The following is a 26,487-nucleotide window of genomic DNA, read 5'->3' on the forward strand; positions in this document are numbered from 1 at the left end:
ACGCAATAACAGCCCTGGATCTCAAAAAACATCATGCTAAGTGGAACCAACCAGACACAAGAGTCTATGCCGTACCAGCCCGTGACATGAAGTTCTGGAAGAAGGGAAGCTCCCCGAGGTGACAGAAGCCACACCAGTGGTTACCTGTGTGGGGGGCTGGGGAGGGGGCGGTGGGGGAGGAGGAAGCGTCAGGGTGGAGGAGAACGCCCTTGGTCTTGCTTTGAGTGGTGGCCACATGGGTGTACACAAGTGTCAAAAACCACTGCGTCTGTGCCATCTCGGGTATCATAATTACAGCTCGGTGAAACAGATTTGCGCCACAAAAGAGACACTGCAAACAGCATATGAGAAAAGCCATTTTCTAGCCCACACCTCGTCCCCAACCCCCAATTCCTGCAGAATGAGCAAAGGAAACTTATACTGTGTGTGGAGCAGGCACGGCTCGGTGGGAACCACTGTAGGTGTTTTCTGAAATGCGATGACCAGACAGGCCCCCTGGCCAGACAGGGAGAAAACCCAGGGGAGGCTCTCATGGGGTGAGGGACACGTCCACGCTGTCTTTCTACCCCACCAGGCAGCCTGGAGATGCTTGTCTTCATGCTTTCATTTTTTTTCAACAAACATTCTAGAGTCAGTGGCTGTGTGCCAGGCCCTGGCGAACACCCCACTGGCCCCTAATCCTAACGAAGAGACTGACAGGTAAATTAGGTGTCAGCAAATAGAGAGGGGCACCCTGAACCCTGTGCAGGGTGGGCAAGCTTCCCCCTTATGGGGGCCCATCTAAGCAGGGGCTTTGGATAAGGAGGGGTTAACTGAGCAATGCAAAGGCAGGGGACGGGCAGGGCGGTGGGTGTCTAACTTTGTGGGGGGGGTGGTCAGAATCACCAGGCCCCTCTAAAAGTCTCCAGGCCCAGACCTCCTTGCAGACCAACTGAATCAGTCTCTGATTCAGAGGTGGACATCGCATTTTATCTTGTAAGTTCCCAGGTGATTCCAACACTCAGCTGAGACTGAGAACTAGCATTCTGGACAGAGGGGACAGTGCAGGCTGAAGCCCAGGAGCCAGAGGAAGATCCCAGCGGATCTGGGAACTGCGGAGCAGAGAGGAGAGGGAAGCCAAGAAATTCCGCTGAGCAGGTGCGGCGGGCCGAACCGGGCCGCCATCAAGGCTTCCCGTCCCCCCAGAAGTCAGAACGCGCCCTCTGTTTGAAAACAGAGCCTTTGATGACATAAACGAGGATGCAGACCAAGTCCTCCTGGAGTGGGGGTGCGTCAGAAAGGCGCACACAGAGGACATCCTGTGAAGACGGAGGCAGAGATGCAGTGACGCATGTACAAGCCAGGGAACAAGAGTGACCTCCAGCCCCCACCGGAAGCCAGGAGAGGGGCCTAGAACTGTCTCCCCAGAGCCTCCAAGAAGGAGCACCCCTGCTGACACGCTGATTTCAGGCTTGTGCGCTCCGGATCTCTGAGAATCGATGTCTGTTGCTGGAAGGCTCCCCAGCGGTGGTATCTGGCTTCACCCGTCCTGGGAATTTGCACAAGAGGGACAGCACGGGTTCCGCCGTCACAGGGAACTTGCAGCTGAAGCCGAGAGCTCGGAGCAACCCAAGGGTAAGGACGGTCCCGCGGCCAGGGGCCCGGACACGGAGAGGCTGCCCACAGCGGCGACCGTGTGGAGGCGGACTGTTGGGCAAGGCAGGGCGTTCCCTTCTGCCCTCTGCCACGTTCTCCTACGAGGAGGAGGAGGGTTATCTGCCTGGCGAGGGTGGGGGTGGCCTCCAGAGCTTGGGAGGCCGGAGAAAGTTCAAAACAGTCTCTCTGCTGCGAAGAGGGGAGGAAACTCAAAAGACCTCCTTGGCAACACTGAGGAGCGGGTGGAAACGAGGCTAGGAAACAGCACGGGGCGTCTCTCCGGGCACAACTGAGATGGGACCTCAGCCGTGCCGGCCAGAAAAGAAATGGAAGGGATCTGCCTTTCCAGCAAGTAACTCCGCTTTCCAAAGAGTGGCCTCCAGGGCCTTGTTCGAGATTTTTCCACTAGATTCTGAGAAATCACCCTTGATCCCTGAGACATCGTGTAGTAAGGATTCCTCCAAAGTCAATAAGTTAACCCTGCAAATCAGCAGCAGCCCACCCACTAAGTGTTTTTCTTACCAGCTCACCTTCCCCGAAGGGAGTACGTGAAATCAATTCATGAACAAGTATTTATAGTACACATACTGTGTCGATACGGGGCTTCGCAGGTGGCCCCAGTGGTGAAGAACTTGCCTGTCAATGCAGGAGACGTGAGAGAGGTGGGTTGGATCCCTGGATCAGAAAGATCCCCTGGAGGATGCTACGGCAACCCACTCCAGTATTCTTGCCTGGACAATCCCACAGACAGAGGAGCCTGGCGGGCTACAGTCCCTGGGGTCGCAAAGAGTCGGACACGACTGAAGGGAACTGGCATGCATGCACGGTGTCATGGACTGTTGTGTCGACAAATATTGTATGCATCCCTAAGAACCAAATGAACGGGGAGCCAATTAGCCCATAAATGTTTGTGAAACTGCTAGGTGCTGATCCAGGAGAACAGAGCAAAGGAGGAGACTGAACTGCAGAGGATTCTGACGTCCCCCTGTGAGAGGGGAAAGTGGTCCATCAGTAGCTCTGCTCTTGCCAGAAAGGTGGGGTGTCATAGAAACCAAACGCAGGTATTTCATAGAACTTGAAAGTTGGAGATTCTACCTCAGCTCCCTACCAAGTAAAAACGAGTGAATTACCTTACCAAGAAAGTCTCGGTTTCCTTATCTGTCAAAGCACAGTAGTTAAATCAGCCAAATGCTTTTTTATGAGAAGGAAAAAAAAATGCTCTGTTCAAAGTTCAAACTACTTTTTAACACCCTGGGGAAGTGCGTGCAGTCAGTGAGGATCCTTAAAAATCTCAGGCTGATGGGAGATAAAGGGGCTGGAAGGACCCAGAGATGGAGAGGGATGGAGCTCCTGTCAAGGGTCCCTGCGGCTCCCCACCTTGCTGCAAACCACAGCCCCATCCTGAAGACTGAGTCATCTGCCAGAAAGGGGAGACCTTATCTTCTCAAAATCCCCCAGTCACCGAGGAAGAGCCTGAGTTTCCTTCCCCAAACATCTTGAAATGTTCAAAACCAAGAGCAGGGTGGGGCAGCCACCGTGACTAGCACTCGGGGGCCGGCTCTGCTGGGTAGAGGAGGGGAATTCCAGGGCTTCTGAGATGATGCTTTTCAAACACTTGTTTTCCCTTGTTGTCTGTGTTGGGTCTCTTTTCTCTCACATCAGAGCACAGACTCACCACCAGATCCAGCCTGCCCCCTACCCTGACTCACCGGCCTGGGTAAAGACCACAGGCCTCCTTCCTCCTCTTCCGAGGAGTGACTGAGACCAAGTCCCACCTTCTCTCTCAAAGCGGTCCTGGTCCCCTTGCTGAAGGAGGGCCAGTCTTCCTCGACCCGTTTTGCATAAAATATTCATGCTTTCCCTTCGCTCATGGGTGTCTGATTAAGACTACCTCTGATGAGTCTAAGACATGTGCAGTCCTCAGCTGACCCACAGAGTGTTTTAATTTGTTGCGGCTTTTTTTAAAACTCAGGGATGAATTGGGAGTGTAGGACTGGCATATATACAGTACTGCATGTAACAAAGATGGCTAGTGGGAAGATGCCGCATAACACAGGGAACTCGGCCCCGGGCTCTGTGATGATCTTGAGGGGTGAGAGGAAGCCGGGGGTGGGAGGGAGGTTCAAGAGGAGGGGATATATGTATACCTAAAGCTGATTCCCTTTGTTGTTCATCAGAAATTAACACATTGTAAAACAATTATGCTCCAGCAATAAAACAAAAATCATGAGATTATTGGTTTATCTTTTCTTAAAAAAAAAATATCAGAAGATTTGGCCACTTGAGTCGACACTCTCACATGAAAAGGCCGGCTGGGTTTGAGCAACAGCAGCCGACTGAGACGGGGAACGTGCCATCCTGGCCCCCAGTCTCCACCACACCTACTGTTGCCCCCACAAACCACCACACTCATGTCCATCACCTCCCCAGTCTCTGTAGGTAGCTGATTTTGTGACACCTAATTATGGTAAAATGTCCAGTAAAAAGGGGGGAAAAAACCCTGAAACATAACTGAATATGGAACATTACTCTAACATAAAAAAATATTCTCAGAAGAACAAGACTTCAAAAGTTACATAAACAGCTTTTGTTTCTGTAACAATGCTTACTTCTTTCCCTCTTTATGCTTTTTAAAATGACTTCTAAACTCTCAAAATCTGAGCTGAAAATAAGTTTTGTCAGGTCTAACTACAAAATCCAACAACAAACTTGCCCAAAGTACCTAAGAAAGAGCTCAGAACAGTTTCATCTTTTGAAGCCTGGGGGAGCTGGGCCAGGTCTCTGCTCAGAGCCTTGTCAAATGGTAGATCTTGGCCCCCCGTCCCCATACAGGATTCTGAAAATCTTCTGCATCTTTGTTTGGGTATCTTTAGCTCTACCAGACCACAGGCTCATGAAGGACAGAGAAAACATCACGCTCATCTGCAGGCCCTCAGCACCACACAAGACAGTGAGCAGACTCTCAGGAAACACACAGATGCGCAGAGGGTGATGGGGACGCCTGGCTCCTGCATGCCAAAACCCCTGCTCAAAGCCCACTCTGCTGGGACAAGTTACTCAGCCCCTCATCTCCATCCTTCTTCTCTGAAAGGGCCTGATGACAAGAATATTGCATACTGAGCACTCAGCCTACTGACTGGAGTCACCATTCTGTCAGCGAGAGCCACTGTGATGTTATTATTATTCCACTGAAAGAAGAGAAGAGGACCGAAGACAGAGGACGCTCAGCACAGCCAACTGACTCCAACTGCATCTGCCCTTCTTGAGACCAGCCCAAGACGCACACTTCAAATCTTCTCAACCAAGCTGTGGGCTACTTCTCAGCCACAGTCTTTTTTACTGAAACCCTCCACAAGAAACGCAGAGAGAAACCCTGAAATGTGCTCGGTCTCTGGCCCCTTCGGTCAGCTTGGACCGCCGTTCATCTCTGTGGGCGCCGCACAATCTTGCAGGGCACCCTGCCCGGGCGACAAGGCCCGGCGTGGAAGGCCGTGTCCCCTGCACTAGCCACAGGCCCGCCCCGCCCAGAACCCCACTTACAGCACTCGATGGGGTTGGACGCGGTCTGCAGGGAGACGATCCTTCCGCTGGCCTCGGGGATGTGCACGCGGAACACCAGCCGCACGCGCGTGTTCTTCCGCCCGATGTCCGTCTCGCCTTTCCGCAGCTCGATGTCTGCGTTTCTCAGCTTCAGGATCCCCGCGCAGTCGATGCTGCCGGAGAGGAGAGAAGCCACTGACAACCGACCGGACCGTCTCGGGGAGCTGGAGGTCCCCCACAGTGGGCGGTTGCAATATACGGATACATTGTTCAGCCAGGAATTGAGACCACAATGGGGGTGGGGTGGGGGGTAAAACACAAGGCAATCAGGGAAGCTCCCCAGTGGAGTTAAACTTCTCTAGGGAGATTCTGCCTCCAGCTGTTCTACTCTCAAAAGGATCTGAAAAGGCTCAGACACACAACTGGGGAAATTGCTTATGTACCATGCGCTAGTAAGAATAGTGTATCGACAGTAAAGACCTTGAATCTGATACATGTACCGTGGTGTAAAAAAGGCATAATGTTTGCAGCTAACTCTCAGTGGGTTCAAGAAAAAGACAGAGGGACGGGGAGAAAGAGTCATAAAGCAAACGTGGAAAAGGTTAACAGTTGGGGAACCTGAGCAGACGGTGTAACAGGAGTTCTTTGTACGCTGCTCGCAGTTCTCAAGTTTGAGATTATTCTCTAATAAAGTTGTTTGTACTCCAACACACGGGTACAAAGTTTCCCACATTTTAGCCATATGCATATTAGGCCCGTGAGGTTACATCTACCTGCATTATTATTTAATGATTTTTAAGTCAAATAAATACTTTTCATAAAAATAAGCTTAGCCTCATTCCAAACAACATAATGTAAAGGTGCATAAACAGCCTTCCTCTCAACACGTGAAAAATATCAGGGTCTAGAACTTTTCACGTAGAAGCTTTTAAGCCAGCAGTCTCTGTAGGTCCATCACAGACTGGGTCCCCCATCAAGCTGCTCCCATCAATTCCAGAGTCAAGCCCACACTCTGCCACACGGCCCCACCCCCTTCCCTGTGAAGACCCCCCAGCCCCCGCCCTCACCCCCCAGCCTTACGTCGCCCTCATGTTGTTTTTTGGCTCCAGCGGAATCTCCAAGACTTTGGTGTTGCCCACGATCTTCTCATAGCTGGTGGTGGTGACGGTTTTCCCTGTGATTCGATGTACCTGGTAGAAGGCATGGGGCTTGAGGATCCGCTCGTCGGCCGTCCCAATGAAGATCTGAAGCCCCAGGGGCTTGTTCTCCATGTAGCCGTGGAGCTGAGGGGAGAGAAAACAAAGCAAATTGTTACAGCACCATTAACACACGGGGCATTGGGCTTCCCAGGGAGGGGAGGCGCGGGGAGAATCCGCCTGCCAGTGCAGGAGATGCAGGTTCGATCCCTGGGCTGGGAAGATCCCCCAGAGAAGGAAATGGCAAGCCACTCTAGTATTCCTGCCTGGAGAATCCCCTGGACAGAGGAGCCTGGCGGGCCACAGTCCGTGGGGTCACAAAGAGTCAGACACGACTGAGCGACTGAGCAACAACAATGGAGGCTGTAGTCCCAACAAAGGCCAGACAAGCGCCTGAGTGGCGGAAGGGACGCAGGACTGCAGAGTCCAGAGTGACGGAGAGCAGGACGCCACCTGGATGCCAGCCAGAGGGGAACGCTTGGATAAACTACAGGGAGCCTCTCTAAAAATGAATATGAGCAGCTTGAGAAAGAATCTGATAGATCAGAGCTGCAATTATGGAGAAACAGCCAGAAACTGTGCTTCACTGGTGACTGGGGTCACGGAGATGGTAGTGAGAATAGAAAATAATTGGAAAAGATAAACCAGAGCTCTTGACAGTGGCTGCCTGGAAAGATCAGAAAAAGGCACTTTCAATTTTTATATGACTAAATTTCAATTAACAAGTCAAATTTTATAAGTTTAAAAAAGAGCAAGGCGAAAGTACTGTCATCGAGGTTAAAAGAAAATGAAAGACTGGAAGAAATTACATGTAATATATAATGGCAAAGGATTAATACGTAGAATACGTAAAGTATGCCTACAGAGGGGACTTCTCTGGTGAGAAGGTCACCAGAGGTGAACCCACCCCACCCCCCCCTTCTTCCCCCAGGAATAGGAACACTGAGCCTCTATGGTAGGTGTTAGGGATAAAACAAGGAATAGAGACCTGGTCCCTGTGTTTTGGAACTTAGAATCTAGTGCAGAGTGGGGAATAGGAGAAGAAAGAAGAAAACCTAAAACAAGCAAATAAATGAAATCACTAAACACTGTATTAACTCTTAGATGGCAACAAACATTCCCGCTAGATTAATTTGGCTCAGGGGACAGCAGCGGTTCCACAGGAATGTAGAAGATTAAACTGCAAACTGTTTTAAGAAGTGGGTACTGGACACTCGCAGAACACCAATAGCTCATATAGATGTTAATCTTTACAAACACACCAAAGGCACGATCATAGCCACGAGTTTCCATAGCCACCTTAGGATGCTAGAGAACTCCCCTCTGGGAAAGCTTAGCGCTGGACAAACAAACAAACAAAAGTTCTAAGTTCCAACACACAGGGACCAGGTTTATGTTCCCTGTTTATCCCTAACACCTACCAGAGAGGCTCAGTGTTCTTATTCCTGGGGAAAAGGGGGTGGGGCCATTCACCTCTGGTGACCTTCTCACCAGAGAATCTCCTCTGTAGGGGGCTCACTGGCAGTCCAGTAGTTAAGAGTCTGCCTTGCAACGCAGGGGAAACCAGTTCAGTCCCTGGTCCAGGACGATCCGGGTGCTGTGGAGCAACTGAGCCCACGGGCTCTGCAAGAAGAGGAGCTCCATGGGGAGGAGCCCCACGGGGAGGAGCCCCACGGGGAGGAGCCCCCACGAGGAGGGGCCCCACGGGGAGGGGCCCCACGGGGAGGAGCCCCACGGGGAGGAGCCCCCATGAGGAGGGGCCCCACGGGGAGGGGCCCCACGGGGAGGAGCCCCACGGGGAGGGGCCCCCACGGGGAGGGGCCCCCACGGTGAGGAGCCCCACGGGGAGGAGCTCCACGGGGAGGAGCCCCACGGGGAGGAGCCCCCATGCTGAGGAGCCCCCACGGTGAGGAGCCCCACGGGGAGGAGCCCCACGGGGAGGAGCCCCACGGGGAGGAGCCCCCATGCTGAGGAGCCCCCACGGTGAGGAGCCCCACGGTGAGGAGCCCCACGGGGAGGAGCCCCCACGGGGAGGAGCCCCCACGGGGAGGAGCCCCCACGGGGAGGAGCCCCACGGGGAGGAGCCCCCACGGGGAGGAGCCCCACGGGGAGGAGCCCCCACGGTGAGGAGCCCCACGGGGAGGAGCCCCCACGGTGAGGAGCCCCACGGGGAGGAGCCCCACGGGGAGGAGCCCCCACGGTGAGGAGCCCCACGGGGAGGAGCCCCCACGGTGAGGAGCCCCCACGGTGAGGAGCCCCCACGGGGAGGAGCCCCCACGGTGAGGAGCCCCACGGGGAGGAGCCCCCACGGGGAGGAGCCCCACGGGGAGGAGCCCCCACGGGGAGGAGCCCCCACGGTGAGGAGCCCCCACGGGGAGGAGCCCCCACGGTGAGGAGCCCCCACGGGGAGGAGCCCCCACGGTGAGGAGCCCCCACGGGGAGGAGCCCCCACGGGGAGGAGCCCCCACGGGGAGGAGCCCCACGGGGAGGAGCCCCACGGGGAGGAGCCCCCACGGTGAGGGGCCCCACGGGGAGGGGCCCCACGGGGAGGGCCCCCACGGGGAGGAGCCCCACGGGGAGGAGCCCCCACGGGGAGGAGCCCCACGGGGAGGAGCCCCCACGGGGAGGAGCCCCACGGGGAGGAGCCCCACGGGGAGGAGCCCCCACGGTGAGGAGCCCCCACGGGGAGGAGCCCCCACGGTGAGGAGCCCCACGGGGAGGAGCCCCACGGGGAGGAGCCCCACGGGGAGGAGCCCCCACGGTGAGGAGCCCCCACGGGGAGGAGCCCCCATGGTGAGGAGCCCCCACGGGGAGGAGCCCCCATGGTGAGGAGCCCCACGCGCCACAGCTAGAGGGCAGCCCCCACCCACCGCAATCAAAGAAACCCGTGAGCAGCAGCGGAGATCCAACACAGCCATAAACAAGTAAATATTCTTTAAAAAAAAAAAGAATGACTTCCAAATGAATAAGTAAAGGACAAGATTCCTGGCCATCCTATTTAAAATCGAGTCCTACCCTCCATGACTGTCCCTAACTCCTTCCCCTTCTTTTCATCCCATAAAACATCCTATATATTTTCTCAGTTCCTTTTGCTTAGGTCTTTCTTTTGCAACTAGACTATCACCTCCTTGCAGGCACGGATGTCTACTGATTTAACTTGCCACAGAATCCCTAGCACCTAGAATAATGCTTGGCACATGGCACAAATACAGTTTGCTAAATAAGTTAATAAAAAGAACCCAACAATAAAACAGACAACAGGTTTGAACAGGCAATTCACAGAAAAACGAATGACCATTAGCATAGAAAAGATGCTCCACTTGCCTTGTAAACAGGAAAGTTAAACAACTATGGGAATCCATGTTTCACCCACTAGAGAAACACCCATGTAGATATTTGATAATATTAGGTATTCTGGAGGCTGTGAGAACACAGACACTCTCCTGAAGCTGATAACAATATAAATGGTATAACTATTTTTCGAGTAGCAGCTATTAAAATTGAAAATACAGGGAGGGAGGATCGGGATGGGGAACACATGTAAATCCATGGCTGATTCATGTCAATGTATGGCAAAAACCACTATAATATTGTAAAGTAATTAGCCTCCAACTAATAAAAATAAATGAAAAAATAAAGTAAAAATAAAAATACATATTCCCTATGACCTAATAAATCCACTTCTCAGTATGTACCCCAGATGAAATCTGCATACAAGAGATAAGCACGAAAATGGTTGATGAACAGAGTTCCATCAATTAGGCTTATGAGTAATATAACACGTCCTGGCTATGAAAGACTGCAACAGTTTAAAAAAAACAGCATGGTAGAGATCTATGACCTTGCCCATGAAGATCGAAGACATAACTATTGAAAGAGAAAAGCAACTTGTAAAAACAAATTTTGTTATATGGATAGCAGGATACAACTCATTATTTTTAATAATAATGCTGCATGTTTTTGATCCATTCACTTATACTCATGTAAATACAACAGCAAAAGGTGTGGAAGGATGTGCTCCAAACTGACCATCCCATGATCACTTACAGGGATGGAGGAGGAGGTCAAGGTTGAGGTCCAGGTCAAAGAGGACTTCGACTCAGTCCGCAAAGTCACCGGCAGAAGAGCTGCCTGGAAACCTGTGAAACTTAACACTGGTTTTTGAAAATTACACATCAGAAAAGAGAAAAGGATGCTGAGCTAAGAGTTAGAAGCTGGGTTCCTATCTGGCCACTCCACAGCTGAGAGACGCTGGGAAAATCCCATACTGTTTCTGTGACTGCTCCTTTCTCTGCAACTGGGAGGAAGCAGGGTTATGACAAGTGACAACTCACTTGAGATCCCACCCTTCCACAGAGTTCTACAAGACTTCAGTAGGCTCTCCAGTCAACCATAAACCCAAGGCTCCAGGGCAATAGATGATCACATGTGGTCTAGAATTCCGCTGTTTAAGACAGCAGCTTATACAAAAATTGAACTGAGAAGTCAGTTTCTCAGTCACATGAGCCACAAATGACTGGAGACTACCATGATGGATGGCAAGATACAGGACGTTTTCATCCTCGAGAAAGTTCTACCAGACAATGCCAGTCCAGAAAGATGGCATCTCTCGTGCCCCTTTAAGCCCTAGACCAAGAGACAATCTCAGGGTGGAGCAGGGCCAGATGGCAACCTTCTTCATTACCTGACACCCACAACATTTACATAGGTGTCTGATACACACCCAAGAAGCACCCTTGGGCAAAGGTGGAAATGCAGTCTGTCTTATCTTTCCACCCCCCATGCAAATTGCAGAACAAGGTACTGATGGAGACAAAATCACAGGAGGAAGGGCAGCGTGGAGAAGAGGTTTTGTTTTTGTTGATCTTGCCTTGCCTTTGGACCCAAGATAAAAATCTCTCCTCACCTGCTGTTCTGGCTTTCTCGGGTAATTACAGAATCGGTCAGAATCAAGGAGGAAAGTAGGTGGCATAGACAGTGACCCTAATGGTCTGAGGCTCCTTCTGCAGAAATGGCGGGCTGCGTGCATTCAGGGTAAACAGGGAGAGAGCAGCTGAGACGGAACCTGTCACAGCCCCGAGGCTCTGCCTGAGTGCAGTCGCCTCCGGCTCCCCTCCCCAGCGGCGCGTCAATCAATCAGGTCACCGCTGCCTCCCCCCTGCCCAGTGACATGTCAATCAGGTCACCGCTGCCTCCCCCCTGCCCAGTGACATGTCAATCAGGTCACCGCTGCTCCCCCCCCCCAGTGACATGTCAATCAGGTCACCGCTGCCTCCCCCCTGCCCAGTGACATGTCAATCAGGTCACCGCTGCCTCCCCCCTGCCCAGTGACATGTCAATCAGGTCACCGCTGCCTCCCCTAGTGACGGCCCTGCTCTCTTGCTAACCTCCGGCTGGTGTGTAACAGAACCGCCCACTAAGCCTTAAAAAAATGCAAATCGGACACAGACATCCCCTTCCCTCCCCGCCCCCCCTCCTTACAGCCCCCCAAAGACTTCCTGTGGCCAGAGAATAAAATTCAAACTTGATGCCATGGTCTATCTGTGAGGCTGCCAACAGCCCAGCCTCTGTCTTCCTATCCACCCCCCATCATGCTCCTGCCGACACCAGCCCAGCTTCTGTTCCCTGAGCGCACCAAGCTCTCTCCAACCTCAGGGCCTTTGCACAGCCACCGTCTCTACTCGCATTTCTTCTTCCACTGCTACTTTTGGCCCTCAGATCTTCAGGTCTCTCCCAAACCACCATTATTTACACAGGCCCAGTGCTGGAACCAGCTCTTTCAGACTGGCAAGAGTCAGCTGGTTAAACTTCCAGGAGTTCTGAAGAGCCGTCAGACATCATTTTGATGGCCTGAAATCAACCACGGTGAGGGTATTCACACCACAGAGATTAGCAAATGCTAAACATCGGGGATCTTTTTTCCAGAAGAGTGGATCTTAAAGATTCACTCACACACCACTGGACTTGTCCCTTCGTTACCATCTGACATTGTCTTGCTGGTCGTTAATTCGCTCAGCATCTCCTTCCCACTTGAACAGGAAGCCCTTGGTAGAAGGAAGTGTGCTTGTTTTGTTAGGCGTGATCACCGAGAGTCAGCGGCCGCCGTCAACAACAGTGCGGTGACTGAGCATACGCTACCCTCAGGCCAGGGACCACGCTCCACGCTTCACACGTGTGGCCATGATTCTAGGCAGCATGGGCCCATTCCACACATGAGGACACTGAGGCTGGCGCGGTCCTGGCAGGGTGTGCCGGACCTCCGGCTCTGAGTCCGTTTCCACAGTGAGCTGTGTCCTGGCCGTCTGGGGGGCTCACAGCTGCTCTACGACCTACAGCTACGGGTCAGAAAGAGCAGACTGGCTTCTCACAGGAGACACAAGCCAGTGCTAAATGATAAGATCCAGAGAGTTCTTCCTGCTGAACAAGAAGCGGGGGAGGCGGGCGGAGGGAGTGAAGCAGAGAAACGGGCAACAGCAACCAAAACAAACAGCGCTGCCTCTTGAGAGAGGAACCTGCTGCTCTCAGCAGGAACTCTCTGGGTCTCAGAGCAGCCCCTGGCAAAGCTGGGCTAGCTGATGCCATGGCGCAGACGGATCCCACCTCACCCGTGTGAGCTCCTCCTCCCAGAGGCGGGGAGCAGGGATTTCACGTTTGGTCAGACACACCCTCTGCACCCAGGCCCCAGAGCAGTGACCCCACCTCGCTGAGCCTCCGTGCGCTCCTGTGAAACAGGGACACCACCTCCCACTCCCCTGGGCTCTTTGAAGCCTAAATAAGATGACCTCCGCAGGGCCCCGGAGCCCAGCACACAGGAGGTGTCCACGAAACAAGACTTCTTGTCATCAGAGGATGATGCAACTCAAAACACGGAGGTGGTAGGACAGAACTGAATGGAGGAGTGAAGAATGAATGTGAAAGGCTCAGAGTGTGAAAAACGACCCGAAACACACCCGTGTGTGGTGAAACCCAGGCACTCACCCCCTCGTCTCTGTGGGCGGCTGGAGAGCCCCTGATGTGGAGGGCGGGGAGGACCACGACACCTAAGCTGGAAAGACAGCCTCCCCTCCCCTCTCCACACCACCCCCTCCCCAGAAGGTGGCAGAAGGTGCCCAGAGCATGTGCATTCTGGGGGAGCCTTGCCAGCTCTCTGGAGGTTTGATAAGAGCATATAGCGATTCACTTGCTTCTCCAAAAACTGAGTGATTGGGTCTTGCACACAGGGCTTGATGTCTTGGGAAGGCATGACCCACCCCTGAGGTCCCAAACACCCTGTGGGCCCCCATTAGAGGAAGACCAGGGTCTTGAGGCCTCTTTCCAGGCTTCTCCAAAGATACTGTCATCTCAGGGGTGCTTGGCAAGCAGGGTGGCCTCTCAGCCATAGCAGACGCCTGCCTGCCCTCCCCTGGCAACCTAGAAGCTCAGAGTCAGCCAGCTTCCAAAGCAGAAGAGTCTCCACTTGCTGCAGCCGAGTGAGAGCGAACGTGTTCCGCGTCTTGTAATTTCCCAGGCAATCGACAAGATTCCAGGAAGAAGGGGGTGCTTCTGACCACAAGAGTCTGCTGTACAGGCAGGCGGGTGTCAGAGCTGACTGCATCTGCACAACAACGTCCAGAGGGAAAGGCGGGCCCATCCCTTTCGGGATGAGAAGGCCAGGGCTTAGTGGGGTTAAGCCACTTGCTCATGACCCTACAGCTCCAAAGCCATCGGTGGAACTGCAGGGACGCGGCCAGACCTGCCTCTTCTCTGTCAGCTGCCTCCAGATGCTCCCAGATCTCAGACTGTGTCTATTAAGACAGGCGGGTCCATCCCACCTACTCAGCCAAAGGAACAAGGAATACAAGGAATGGTGTCTGCATCTCAGAGACCCCCAGAGACCCACTCTAACCCCCAAATTCAAGCTCTGCCCACTCTTAGGGGTAACTTAACTGCCCTAACGCACAGATCAAAGGGCACCGGCACATGGTAATACTTGCTTCCCCTGGTCTTGTTATAAAAGTAATAGGGACTCATCATACACTGTAGAAAAAATAGACAATATAAAAATATAAGAATTATAGAAGACGCTTGAGAGTCGCTTGGACAGCAAGGAGATCAAACCAGTCCATCCTAAAGGAAATCAGTCCTGAATATTCACTGGAAGGACTGATGCTGAAGCTGAAGCCTCAATAGTCTGGCCACCTGATGTGAAGAATTGACTCATTGGAAAAGACCATGATGCTGGGAAAGACTGAAGGTGAGAGAAGGGGACGACAGAGGATGAGATGGTTGGATGGCGTCACTGACTTGATGGACATGAGTTTGAGTGAGCTCTGGGAGATGGTGAAGGACAGGGGAACCTGGCGTGCTGCAGTCCATGGGGTCACAAAGAGTCGTACATGACTTAGCAATAGAACAACACAGAGAAGAACACTCCCGCAAAATGAACATGCATTTCGGCGTACATCTTCCCACACCCTTCTTTCTGCGCACTCAGGGAAGTACAGCTGGGACTCTATTTTAGATACAGTGCGACTGTCGTCCTTTGCTGCTAAATGCTGTTTAATGGGACAATCTCAAATGACTGTATAGAGTCTCCCTGGGCTTAGACAGGAACAAGACTAGTGAGGCTCCCAGGCACACGATTTAAGGAGGTACTGGCTCTCAGGGCGGTGCAAATGCAAACTGGGTACCTGAGAGTGAGTGCTACCTTAAATTTTGCCCTCCCCTGCACCCCTCGCGTTCATGTATGTGTGGACCCACAGCTCTAACCCCCCTGCAGGTGGGCATGTAGGTTGTTCAAGCATCCCCTCTTACATAATGTTGCAATGAGAACTCAGAAATGACACTTCCCTGAAAACCATTCTTCTATCAACTCTGTTCAGAGTTTTTAAATACTCTCAGATGCATGAGGCTGCCATCAAATCTAAAATGTGGGATTGATTTTCAAAATGGCAACTGGCCAAGGAAACTGTTTTGAATTTTACTAAAATCAAATTTTAACGATGTTAAGTAGCATTTTTTTTTTTTTGTCAAATTTGGAATATTAGGAAACTGGTATCATCCTCAAAGATTACATTGTGAAAGAAGGAAAAAGCCCATGGGGACATATCACTGTAATTCCCAACTGCCACACAGCACGCAGGGCGAAGGTCTGTTACAAACACACATGGATCCCAAATTCTGCCTTTATTTTTAGATGCAAAAAACTGCAGAACATAGTTGCTACCCCAGCCGCACTCCCATCACACACACACACACACACACACACACACACACACACACACCAGGAAAACCACACACACACACACACACCAGGAAAACTAGTCCAAAAACTGCAGAACATAGCTGCTACCCCAGCCGCACTCCCATCACACACACACACACACACACCAGGAAAACTAGTTCAAAAACTGCAGAACATAGCTGCTACCCCAGCCGCACACACATGCACGCACACACACACACACACACACACACACACACACACACACCAGGAAAACTAGTCCAAAAACTGCAGAACATAGCTGCTACCCCAGCCACACACACACATACACACACACACACACACACACACCAGGAAAACTAGCCCGCAAGTGTGCTCTGGTCTCAGTGGTCCCAACAAGCATTACATGACCACCTCATGAGCACATATTAAAAACACCATTAAAATTCCTAACTCATCCCTCCTCCCTAATCCTCCCTGTGCCTCACCTCCACAGTGGATCCGTCTCAAAGTCCTATCAATGTGATTTCCTAAAGGGCACTCAAATCCATCACCATTTCCCCATCCATCACTCCCATCCGAAACACCACTCTCTCTCCCCTAAGGAGTCTCCCTGCATTCCCCCAGTCCTCACGCATCATCTTCTCTCCTGTGGCCAGAATGACTTTTTCTAAACTCCCAGCTCCCACTGTGTGATCTGGCCCCACCCAGCATCACGCCCCCACCCCTTACCATGGGCTCCCAGGATCTGACCTTTCAGAAACACCCTCTCCCCGAGTTAATTCCTAGTCATACTGCAGACTGTGGCTCAAATATTATTTCCCAAGAAAGTCTTTCCTTGCTCCCTGGATGAGGCAGGGGCTCCTAGTAATAGTTTTCTTTGTTGTGTTTCTCATAATTGCAGGATATAATTAGGTACCCAATTAATTGTTGTCTGGTCCATTTCCATCCTCCTGAAGTTCCAGGAGCAACTCAACTGCCCTTTTATGAAAGAAGAAATGGAGGCTCAGAGATGTGAGGTGCCCAACCAAGCAAGTTGCAGTGCAGAGATTTGAACCGAGGTCTGCAGCAGGGAGGATATTTCCTTCATCTGCTCTATGTCCGACTGATGCGAAAAATGAAACAAACGTGTCACCCAGGTGAAAGTTGACCTGATGGAAATATATGAACACAAGAGCAGAGTCTGCAGAAACAGGGTGTGCCCAAATCTGTGGCAGACAATTTTGCGGTTATCTGTCAAAATTACAAATTACTACAGTCCCTTGGCTGCAGTAATTCCGCTCCTAGTGAGTGGGTTATCCCATGGATGTGCAACAAAAAATTAACGACAAGGTTATTCAATGCAGCGCTCTTTAAAACAGCAAAAGATTGGAAACAACATAAAGGTCCATCAAAAGAGTGTGAGTTACATCAGCAGTGGTGTATTATGGTTTATAATACTGTTATTAAAAAATAAGAATGAGTATGCTGGGAACCAGCATGACAGTACATATAAATGACAACCCCCGGAGTTGTGCAGTGCACAATCTGGGCAACCATACGGGGCACCCTAAGGAAGCTTTTTATATACTGATAAAGAATAATCTCCAAAATAAAACATAACTGTGAGAACAAATGTATCTATTGTGTTTCTAAGGTGAAAAGGGGACATGTGTTATGTGTTTATGTGTGTAGTGTGTAAGTGTATATCCAAAATAAAAGTAGAAAAGAAATCAGGCCTTATTTTACAACGTCTACGGGGCTTCAATCACTCCCAGGAAGGAGCTCTGTTGTCCCAGGACCCCATGGTCGAAGCTCCCCTGAACCCAGTAGGTGGGTTACAGTTCAACACAAATGAAGGTGTAACATAAAAAAAGCCAAAATATCCATTCAGACAATGTGAGCCCCTCTGCTTTTCCCTTTAAACCCTGACATTTCTTTTAAAAGCCACAAAGAAGGAAAACAAAAGCGATGAAGGCATAAAAGCTTGTGCCACAACCGGTCCCATCCTGTAAGAGAAGTGAAGACTCAGCACCCACCCACGGAAACCTCAGGAGCAGGAGTCCAAGGTGGGGCCCCCGAGCAAAAGAAGAGGCAGGCAGAGGTGCCAGGAGGCCTCCCTGGAGTCCAGGGGAGGGGGCCCACACCAGCAGAGAAGCAACCACACACCACCTCCAGGGGAGCGGCAAGTCTTGGTGGCTCAAGGCTCGAAACCCAGTGACGCGCAAGTCCGATTACCACCGCTGGGTCCAAGCTACCACCACCCTCTGCCCGACCGCTGCAGGAGACTCTTCACTGGGCCCATCTCCTGCCTGGCCTGTTGCCTTGGCCTCCCTCCTGGTCTCGTCCCCTTTTCACATGATCTCCTGCACAAAGCAGCTAGGATGTACTTTACAACGGTACATCGGGGACTTCCCGCTGGTCCAGCGGTTGAGAATTCGCTTTGCGAAGCCGGGGACAGGGTTCGATCCCCGATCTGGGAACTAAGATCCCACAAGCTGCGGAGCAACGAAGCCCGCCCTCTGCAACTACCGAGCCCGTGCGCCGGCACTAGAGAGTCCGTGCACCGGGACACAAGATCCGGTGGGACGCGACGAAGGCCCGACGCAGCCAAGTAAATAAATATTTGGGGGAAATAAACAACCACTGTACATTCTATCCTGTCGCTCCTCTGCTCAACTCACCGCTACCCCCGCCCAGAGCAAACATCTCCTTCCGGTCACAAAGCCAATGCCTTTAACGTGGCTCAGAAGACCCTCCACGCCCGGCCCACCCTCCCGGCTCCCTCCGCTGCAGCCGCAGGGGTCTTGCTGCCCCCCCCCAGCAAGCCGGGCACCGCGGGCACACTGCGGCCTCCGGGTCTGGGCACGCGGTGCTCCCTCTGCCTGGGGCGCTCATCCCCCACGCACGCAGGGCTCATCCCCGTCCTCACTCAAGCCTCTCCCCAGATGATCTCCCATCAGAGAGGCTCTGCCTGACTGCTGTCCCAGCACAGCAGCCCACGCCCATCTCACTCTTCATCCACCCACCCGTGGCTTTGTGTCGCAACAGAGATTCATCATCGCCGGGCGCTCCGAGATGTATTTATGTGATTTTTTCCCCTCCCCTGCTAGGACATCAGCAAGCTCCCTGCGTCACTCACGGGCACCTCCGCAGTGCCTAGAGCAGCCCGCAGATGCTGGACACCGTGCGGCCCCGAGAGGGAGGGGAGCCCCGTGAGAGTTTGAGCGGCTGTCATCCTTCCAGACCTGCCCTGCTCCTCCAGGACACAGGGCGGTTCCGCTGCCCACGCGGGCACCACAATTATCTTCCTGGCCCGCAGAGACCATCGTGTCCGCTCAGTGTGGGCAGGACTCGGCTGGTCGGACAACTGGCACCTGGACTCCGCCTGCTCTGAAAAGAGGTGGCAGCATCTCCAGGGTGTGACAGGGGACAAGTCCTCTGTCTGCGTTCTCAGCCAAGCGGGGGAGCCCCCTGCCGGGCCGTCTTCAGTCTGGCAGGAGACCTCTGGGGCCAGAGGCCTCTCTGCCAGAGCCACGTTCTATTTTATTTTACTTTATTTCCATCAAGGCGTCGTTGATGTACCATGTTACATAAGTCTGAGGTGTACAACGTAGTGATTCACAATTTTTAAAGGTTATATTCCATTTATAGTTATAAAATATTGGCTCTGTTCCCTGTGCTGTAGAATCTACCCGTGTAGCTCACTTATTTTATACGGAGTAGTTTGTACCTCTTAATCCCCCGATCGCTATCTGGCCCCTCCCCACTCCCACCGGGCCACGTTTTAAAGAATCACAGGGCGAGCCATAAAAGAGAATGAGACACTGCACGGCTCGAAAACAAAACCAGCCAGTCTCTCCCCGTATTCTAAATTAAGAATCAAGTCATTCTATATTTCTCGCATCACTGGAAATTAAAAACAGACATATCTACCGCACAGCGAGCATGCTGACTAAATAGACAGGCTCGATGGCCTGGCACATGCTAAATTTGCTTCCAATTACCATGTCCACATTTGAAACCCCGAGGAAGCCGGGGAACACAGTGTGGCGGGATCAGAGGCAGGCACGTGAGCCTAATAGGATTCAGGATCCAGTGCTCTCCCCCACGGCCCTCTCCCCAGAGCCCCCCAGGGGTCTCTGAACAAAGAAACGGGATCACTGTGCCCCCCGCCCACCCAGACGCCAGCTTTCCCTTCTCTGGCCCCACCCGCCCCTCTGGTGAGCTCAGCCCCCAGCTTCTGGTCCACCCAACAGAAACGTCAGCTCAGCCACGGCTCCCCACAGGCACCCCATCCTGAGCAGCTCTCTCTCCTGGCCAAGGAGTGACTGAGTCACCTAGGAGATGAGTCTGCAAGTGCTGGACTGAAATATGTAAGCCTTTTCGGAGTCGACCTTTGGAAGGAGCTTTGGGTTTTTTTCTTTCTTTTTTTTTTTTTTTTTGTTGCTTTAAGAAGCCAAGCGAGTACTCGTCACATCTCTGTTCTCCTCCCTGGGTAGAACCAGCATAACCCTGAGATGAAGAGCAGGAACCCTGGAGAAGCCAGACTGTCTGGGGTTACACCCCAGCATGGGTCCCTGACTCCATCACAGCAGAGAAGGACATTTACGTCTCAGGGCCTCAGTTTCCTCATCTGTCGATGGGACTAATGATAACACAGCCTCACTGGGTTGCTGGGAGGTTTCAGTGAGTGACACACAAAGCATGTTGCAAGCACTCAATAAATGTCAACTCGCATGAATGTCCCTTCACCTATGGCTGGGTGACTTTGGACAATGAAATTCTTCCTTCTAGTCTAAGGTCTTGGAAGAAACCACTTTGAAAAGTTTTCTTTGGTGTCTAAAAGGTAATAATCCTCAGGTGCATTTAGAAAATCCAAAAGCTTCATCAGAGTCTACAGAACCCTACATCATCTGGCCCTTGCCCATGTCACCAACCTCATCTCCCTGCTCTGGTCCAGCCACGTGGGCCTCCATGCTGCTCCCAAAAACAAGCTGTTTGCTCCTACCCCAGGGCCTTTGCACTTACACTCCTCCAACCTAGATCGCTCTTCCTCCAGGTCTTCCCATGGCTGGCAACCCCCGGATTCTTTAGGTCTCAGCCTAAATCCAGGACCTTCTCCGAGCAGCCTGACTAAAGCAGAGCCTCCCCACCATCACTCCACCAATCCTGCTGATTTCCTTCGATAAGCATTATCTTATGCATTGGCTCATTGCTGATTGTCTGTCTGCTACAATGAAAGCTTATTCATTGCTATGTCCCAACATCTTGAACAGTACCTGGCATATAGCAGATGTTCAATAAATATTTGCTGAGTAAATAAATGAACAGATTAATTCTTAGGTTCCTATGTGGCTCCACATACTGCCAAGTGATTCATCCTCCAGTGACCCTGAGAAAGGAGACTTATTCATGTCTAGAAGAGAATCCCCATGTTTGGAGTCTGCCTGAATTCACTACCACTTGAGCCAGTCTGCAGGAATGTGTCTCACCATGAAAGAGACATATTATACCAGGCCAATTCCATTGGAAGTCAAAGAGGAGACAAACTCAGGCTGGAAAAATTAAGTGTACAATCTCTTTTCCAGCAGCATTTAGAGATGAACATAGGGAGAAACTGAGTTGAAAGGGCATTGACTTGGCAACCTCTTGGAGATGGTGAGGAAAGGTGAGACACAGGCCTTTGTGTTCACCCAAAGAGCAGACAAAAGCAAGAGCAAGCTTCAAAAACATTTCTCCATGAGCCTCTGGCCCAGGGCATCGACCTGATATTGAGGAACGAAGTCTGCAGGGTACCTGGGCTCTGGGAGAAGCAGGGAAGGTGAGAAATTGAGTGCCCCCTGGAAGGGGCAATGGAGGAGTTAAAGTAGCTCATGAAGACACAAGGTGTGCACCCATCTGACCCTGACAGTGGTACCCAACACGGCTGTGTGAACGCCCAAGGATGCTGAGACGAGAATCCGCAGCCAGCTCCAAGGGCAGCCCCTCTGAACACTTCGGTGAAACATCCCAAAGAAAAGAAAATACAGCTCAGCTCACAAGAAAATGCAGCTCAGTTCCACTAAAGACAGTGCCATCTGGGCGAGGCATAAACTCAGGCCCCTCCTCTTTCCCTTGGGCCAAAAGCTGAAAAAGAACCCAGAGATGGTGGGGTGGGAAAAGCCAGAACTTGTGAAATGCAAGACAGGCAGCTGAGCCAGTCAAGGCATTAAAACGGTGAGTTATTCCCAATCAAACGACACCCTCCTGCCCCCACCCCAAAGGCCACGCAGGTCTCTCTGGATCCAGACCAAAAACTCTGAGTCACTTTTGCCACAAAGGGGAAAAAAGGAGAAGGCAGACGTGATGTGTACCTTTCCGCACTCTATTTTGGGATTTTAAAGATCCAATTTCTTTCGTTTCAAAGGGTGAGTTTTGGAGGGCTCTGCATAACCCTCGCACCATGCACACGGCGAGACGGCGCGGAGACGGGCCTCTGTCAGTGACCTGGGGAGAGGCAGGGCCCCTTTGGCAGATCAACAGATCGCATCATCCAGGAACAAGGAGCCCGTTCTTGTGCAGAGCCGCTCGGGGCCGGCTTTCATAACATGATGGAAGCATGTGGGCCGATCCCGCCTGACTCACCTCTTTCTGGAGGCAGCCCCACGCTCATTCACTCATTCATTCATTCAGCAGACAGCCTCTCAGGGCAGGGCTGCAAAGCTGAAAGTTGTTCTCAGAAGAGTGACCAACCACACATGCCCTGGGTGGAGAATCAGGTACCTTTCCGGATGGACGGTGACATCCGAGATTATCACTGTCCCACAATTTACTGAAGATGTGGGGTTTCGAAAACTAGTGAATCGGGAGTTTTCAGCCTCAGCACAATAGACTGAGGTTGGTGTAGGGGTCAGCTCATTCTCCGTGGGGCTCAGCTGGTAAAGAATCCACCTGCAATACAGGAGGCCCTAGTTCCATCCCTGGGTCAGGAAGAGCTGCTGGAGAAGGGAGAGGCTGCCCACTCCAGTATTCCTGGGCTTCCCTGGTGACTCAGCTGGTAAAGAATCCACCTGAAATGTGGGAGATCTGGGTTCGATTCCTGGGCTGGGTAGACACCCTGGAGCAGGGAACAGGTACCCACTCCAGCATTCTGGCCTGGAGAATCCCATGGACAGAGGAGCCTGGCGGGCTACAGTCCAAGGGGTCACAAAGAGTCAGACAGAACTGAGCGACTTTCACTTTCCAGTCTGGGCGCGGGGCGGGGGTGGGGCGCCGGGCGCTGGGTGGAACTGTCCTGTGCATTATGAAGGTTTGGCAGCATCTCCGGCTCCGCCCACAACATGCTCCCCTGTCCCACTCAGTTGTGATGACCAAAAATTGTCTTTGGACACTATCAAATGCCCTCTGAGAACAAAATCAGCCCCCTGGGATCATCCATCATAGACCTTTCCTGCCCTCTCATCAGGAAGCATCCTCCATGGACCCCTCCCAAAGCCCTGTTACATCTACAAGGTTAATATTGACCTCTCTAGGCATCCTAGGATAGTGCTAGTGGTAAAGAACCCGTCTGCCAGTGCAGGAGATCTAAGAGACGCAGGTTCAATCCCTCGGTTGGGAAGATTCACTGAACTAGAAAATGGCAACCTATTCCAGTACTCTTGCCTGGAGAATATCACGGACAGGGGAGCCTGGCGGGCTACAGTCCATGGGGTCGCAAAGAGTCAGACCCGACTGAACAACATCCAGTAGCACTGTCTAGCCCACAGGCTATGGAAAGTCAGATAATCCAGGAAGGACTCATATCTCTCAAATTTTTAAATTGCTACATTGTAAAGGCAGTGTTATAATGTCTTTCTTCAAGGTCATCTGTTGGGGCAGAGACCACTTGCTCTCCACCCATTATCCCTTTCCCTCTTCAGTAACAGAATCTGTTACCTCAGGTGACAACAAGCCCACCTGAGACCCACGCTTCCCAACCCCTTTGCAGATGAACACAGCCACGTTACTAGGTGTGAGTCAACGAGATGTAAACAAAAGTGTGGAGAGGACTTGCACAAAGGTTCCCGAGAGGAAGCTAACAGGGGAGAGGGCCCCTTTCATCCTGCCTTCTTTCTTCTTGGAATTATACTGCTTGGGATGTGGATGCAATGGCAGGAGCTCTGAGAATCATTTTGGGCTCTGAGGTGACCCTGAGCGGAACAGGAAGAGAGGAGGAGCCTGGATTCCTGATAACTTCATAGTATTTTGGAAGACCCATCTCTAGACTGTCCCCATAAAAACATAAGCTTTTGCGTGTTTGAAGCAGCTATTTTGGATTTCCGGCAGATGTAACCTAAGCCTAACTGAAAGACCCATCATCCCACCACTCCATCATTTCCTCCACACCTTCACGTCCCCTCGACTGCCTCTCAGTGGGAATAAGATGACCATGCTTAGGTGAACCTCAATTTAAAAAATATTCAGTGTTCAAAGAGTAGATGTATTGGTGCACAAGGCTTCATAAAAATTGATTTTCTTAAGAGCCAGTACTGAAGTCAATCTGAAAGTGGCACAGAGAGAGAGTCAAAACATCCAACTGCTCAGAAACATTTCAGGCAACGACACTGCAGGCAGTCTGCTTGCCCTCTTAGGCACAATTGGAATGAGTGTCTAGAGAGGCTGTCTGTCTGACACATGCAGGGGTGACGATGGTGCTCGCTAGAAATAAAATCGCTGCTTACTTTCTGTCTGGTTTCCGAATTGCTTTTTCCTGGTTGAAAGGTGCCAGGCCTGGCAGTTTTCTAAAAATTTAAAACTCAAGTCAACAAATATTTGTTGAGTACTCTCTATTCACAAAAAAAAAAAAAAAAAAAAAGCCACGCTAGGGAAAATTTGTATAATGGGGGATGCTATAATTAATCATCATCATAAAACAACAGAACCAGCTAATGACATACTGAGTGCTTGTTACATATTGGGCATTGTTCAACAGCTATCAACTCATTCAATCCTCGTGGCAATCCTGCGAGGCAGACACTATTATTTTATGAGGAAACTGAGGTGCAGAAAGGTTAGGCACACAAAGTCACACAGCCAGGAAGGGAGAAGTCAGGGTTCCAAGCAGACGGGTCTACCTCCGAGGTCCATTCTCCCGACCCTAGCGTGACAGTCTGCTCCTGCTGCCTCAGAGCGGGGGAGACCCACCAGGGTCCCCAGACCCTGATCACTCTCTTGCCAAGTTCCTAAGCTGCTACTGGGCCAGAAAGTTACCGAATCTTTCTGTTTTAAAATGTAACTTGTATTTTTACTTGTAGAAACATTGTAAAATAAATTTTACATTTTGTGCATAATATGTAGCTATACAAATATTTATAGAATGCTGTTGTTGTTGAGTCCCTAAGTCATGTCCGACTCTCTGCGACCCCATGGACTGCAGCATGCCAGGCTCCCCCGTCCTTCACTATCTCCTGAAGTTTGCTCATACTATATGTATACCATAAATAGTTATACAAACCATTATGTATAAGAATAAATAAACCAAAAGGTTATATTGTACAACACAGAGAGTAGAGCCAATATTTTATAATAACTATAAGTGGGATGAATATAACCATTAAAAATTATTAATCACTATGCTGTATACCTATAAACTATATAATATTGTACATCAAATACATCTCAATTTTAAAATGTCAAAAAAGAATTAATAAACTTGAGTTAAAGCTACTAGAAATATTTAGATATACAATAATGTCCTTCAACATTCTTCAGTAGAAAATGCTGACAAAATGTTGATAGTTGTCAAGTGATGAGTATATAGGGGGTTCATTGTACCATTCTCTCTAATTTTATATATGTTTGAAATTTTCCATAATTAAAAATTTTTAAAGAATAAAAATTATTAATTAAACTTTATGTCTCTACCACAAATAGGAAATCAGGATCATCAGTCAGCAATCAAAGGTACACATAAATGCCCAGCAAAATAAAGGTACCAAGAAAACAATTAGAAATGTTTTTTTAAGTGCTGATTAAGTACCACAGAATTCGTTGACTAGGAAGCCCCGGGGAACCCCAGTGTTAAGAATACTAACTGACGCAGAAGTCCGTCAAAGGCAATGCTAGGGAGAGACAGGTAGACTTGGGAGCCAGGCAATCATCAGGGGACCGGCTAAAAATCTACCTGGATCAGCGCCGGACAGGAGAGGCTCAGCAAACCTTTTGTTCAGGAGCTGAGAAGCTCTGCAAGAAGAAAAGGTACCACGGCCCTGCCCGTGTGCTAGGAGAGGGGTCCTGTGTGCGGAGAAGGAAGTGGAAAAAGGAAGCCCACAGAGGTGTGACACTGATGCCTGTTCCTATAACCAAAAGTGCCCGTTTTTTCAGGGAGCCATCTGCCAGCCTGCCCGTCTTCCTTACTCTGCGTGTGCACCTGTGGGGTCTCCAGGGTGGGCCAGTTCTCCACGAGAAAAACCTCAGTTTCTAGGGTTTGCCAATTTCCATGGTGTAAATATTCCCACCATGGTTGATTTCAGTTGGTAAAGAATCCACCTGCAATGCAGGAGACCCCACTTCGATTCTGGGTCGGGAAGATCCCCTGGAGAAGGGATAGGCTGCCCACTCCAGTATTCTGGGGCTTCCCTTGTGGCTCAGCTGGTAAAGAATCCTCCTGCAATGCGGGAGACCTGGGTTCAATCTCTGGTTTGGGAAGATCCCCTGGAGAAGGGAAAGGTTACCCACTCCAGTATTCTGGCCTGGAGAATTCCAGGGAATTGCAAAGAGTCAGACACAACTGAGCGACTTTCACTTATGGAAAGTTACTGGGTTTGGGAAGGGATGCTCAGTGGTGGACCCTACAGATGATTTCCATAGCAGGGAGACAATGGATGTAAATAACCTCAGGAGCATAGGTTATAGGAAAACATAGCAGAATCCTGAAAACTTAACAGTGGACTCCCATAAACCAGTACAAATCAG

At 51.1% G+C, this 26,487-nt stretch overlaps 1 protein-coding gene across 3 annotated transcripts in view; it reads right to left on the reverse strand.

Moving 5' to 3' along the window:
* Positions 1-26,487, reverse strand: part of NFATC2 (nuclear factor of activated T cells 2) — a 142,070-nt gene that overhangs the window by 70,727 nt on the left and 44,856 nt on the right. For all 3 annotated transcript variants that reach the window (XM_020888822.2, XM_020888830.2, XM_070472761.1), the window contains exons 4-5: positions 6,256-6,458; positions 5,176-5,348 (exon numbers count right to left, since the gene is read on the reverse strand). In XM_020888822.2, coding sequence (XP_020744481.1) covers positions 5,176-5,348; positions 6,256-6,458 — 376 coding nt within the window. The remainder of the gene's footprint in view (positions 1-5,175; positions 5,349-6,255; positions 6,459-26,487) is intronic.

Source organism: Odocoileus virginianus, chromosome 9 (genome assembly GCF_023699985.2).
Source record: "Odocoileus virginianus isolate 20LAN1187 ecotype Illinois chromosome 9, Ovbor_1.2, whole genome shotgun sequence".
Taxonomy (NCBI): domain Eukaryota; kingdom Metazoa; phylum Chordata; class Mammalia; order Artiodactyla; family Cervidae; genus Odocoileus; species Odocoileus virginianus.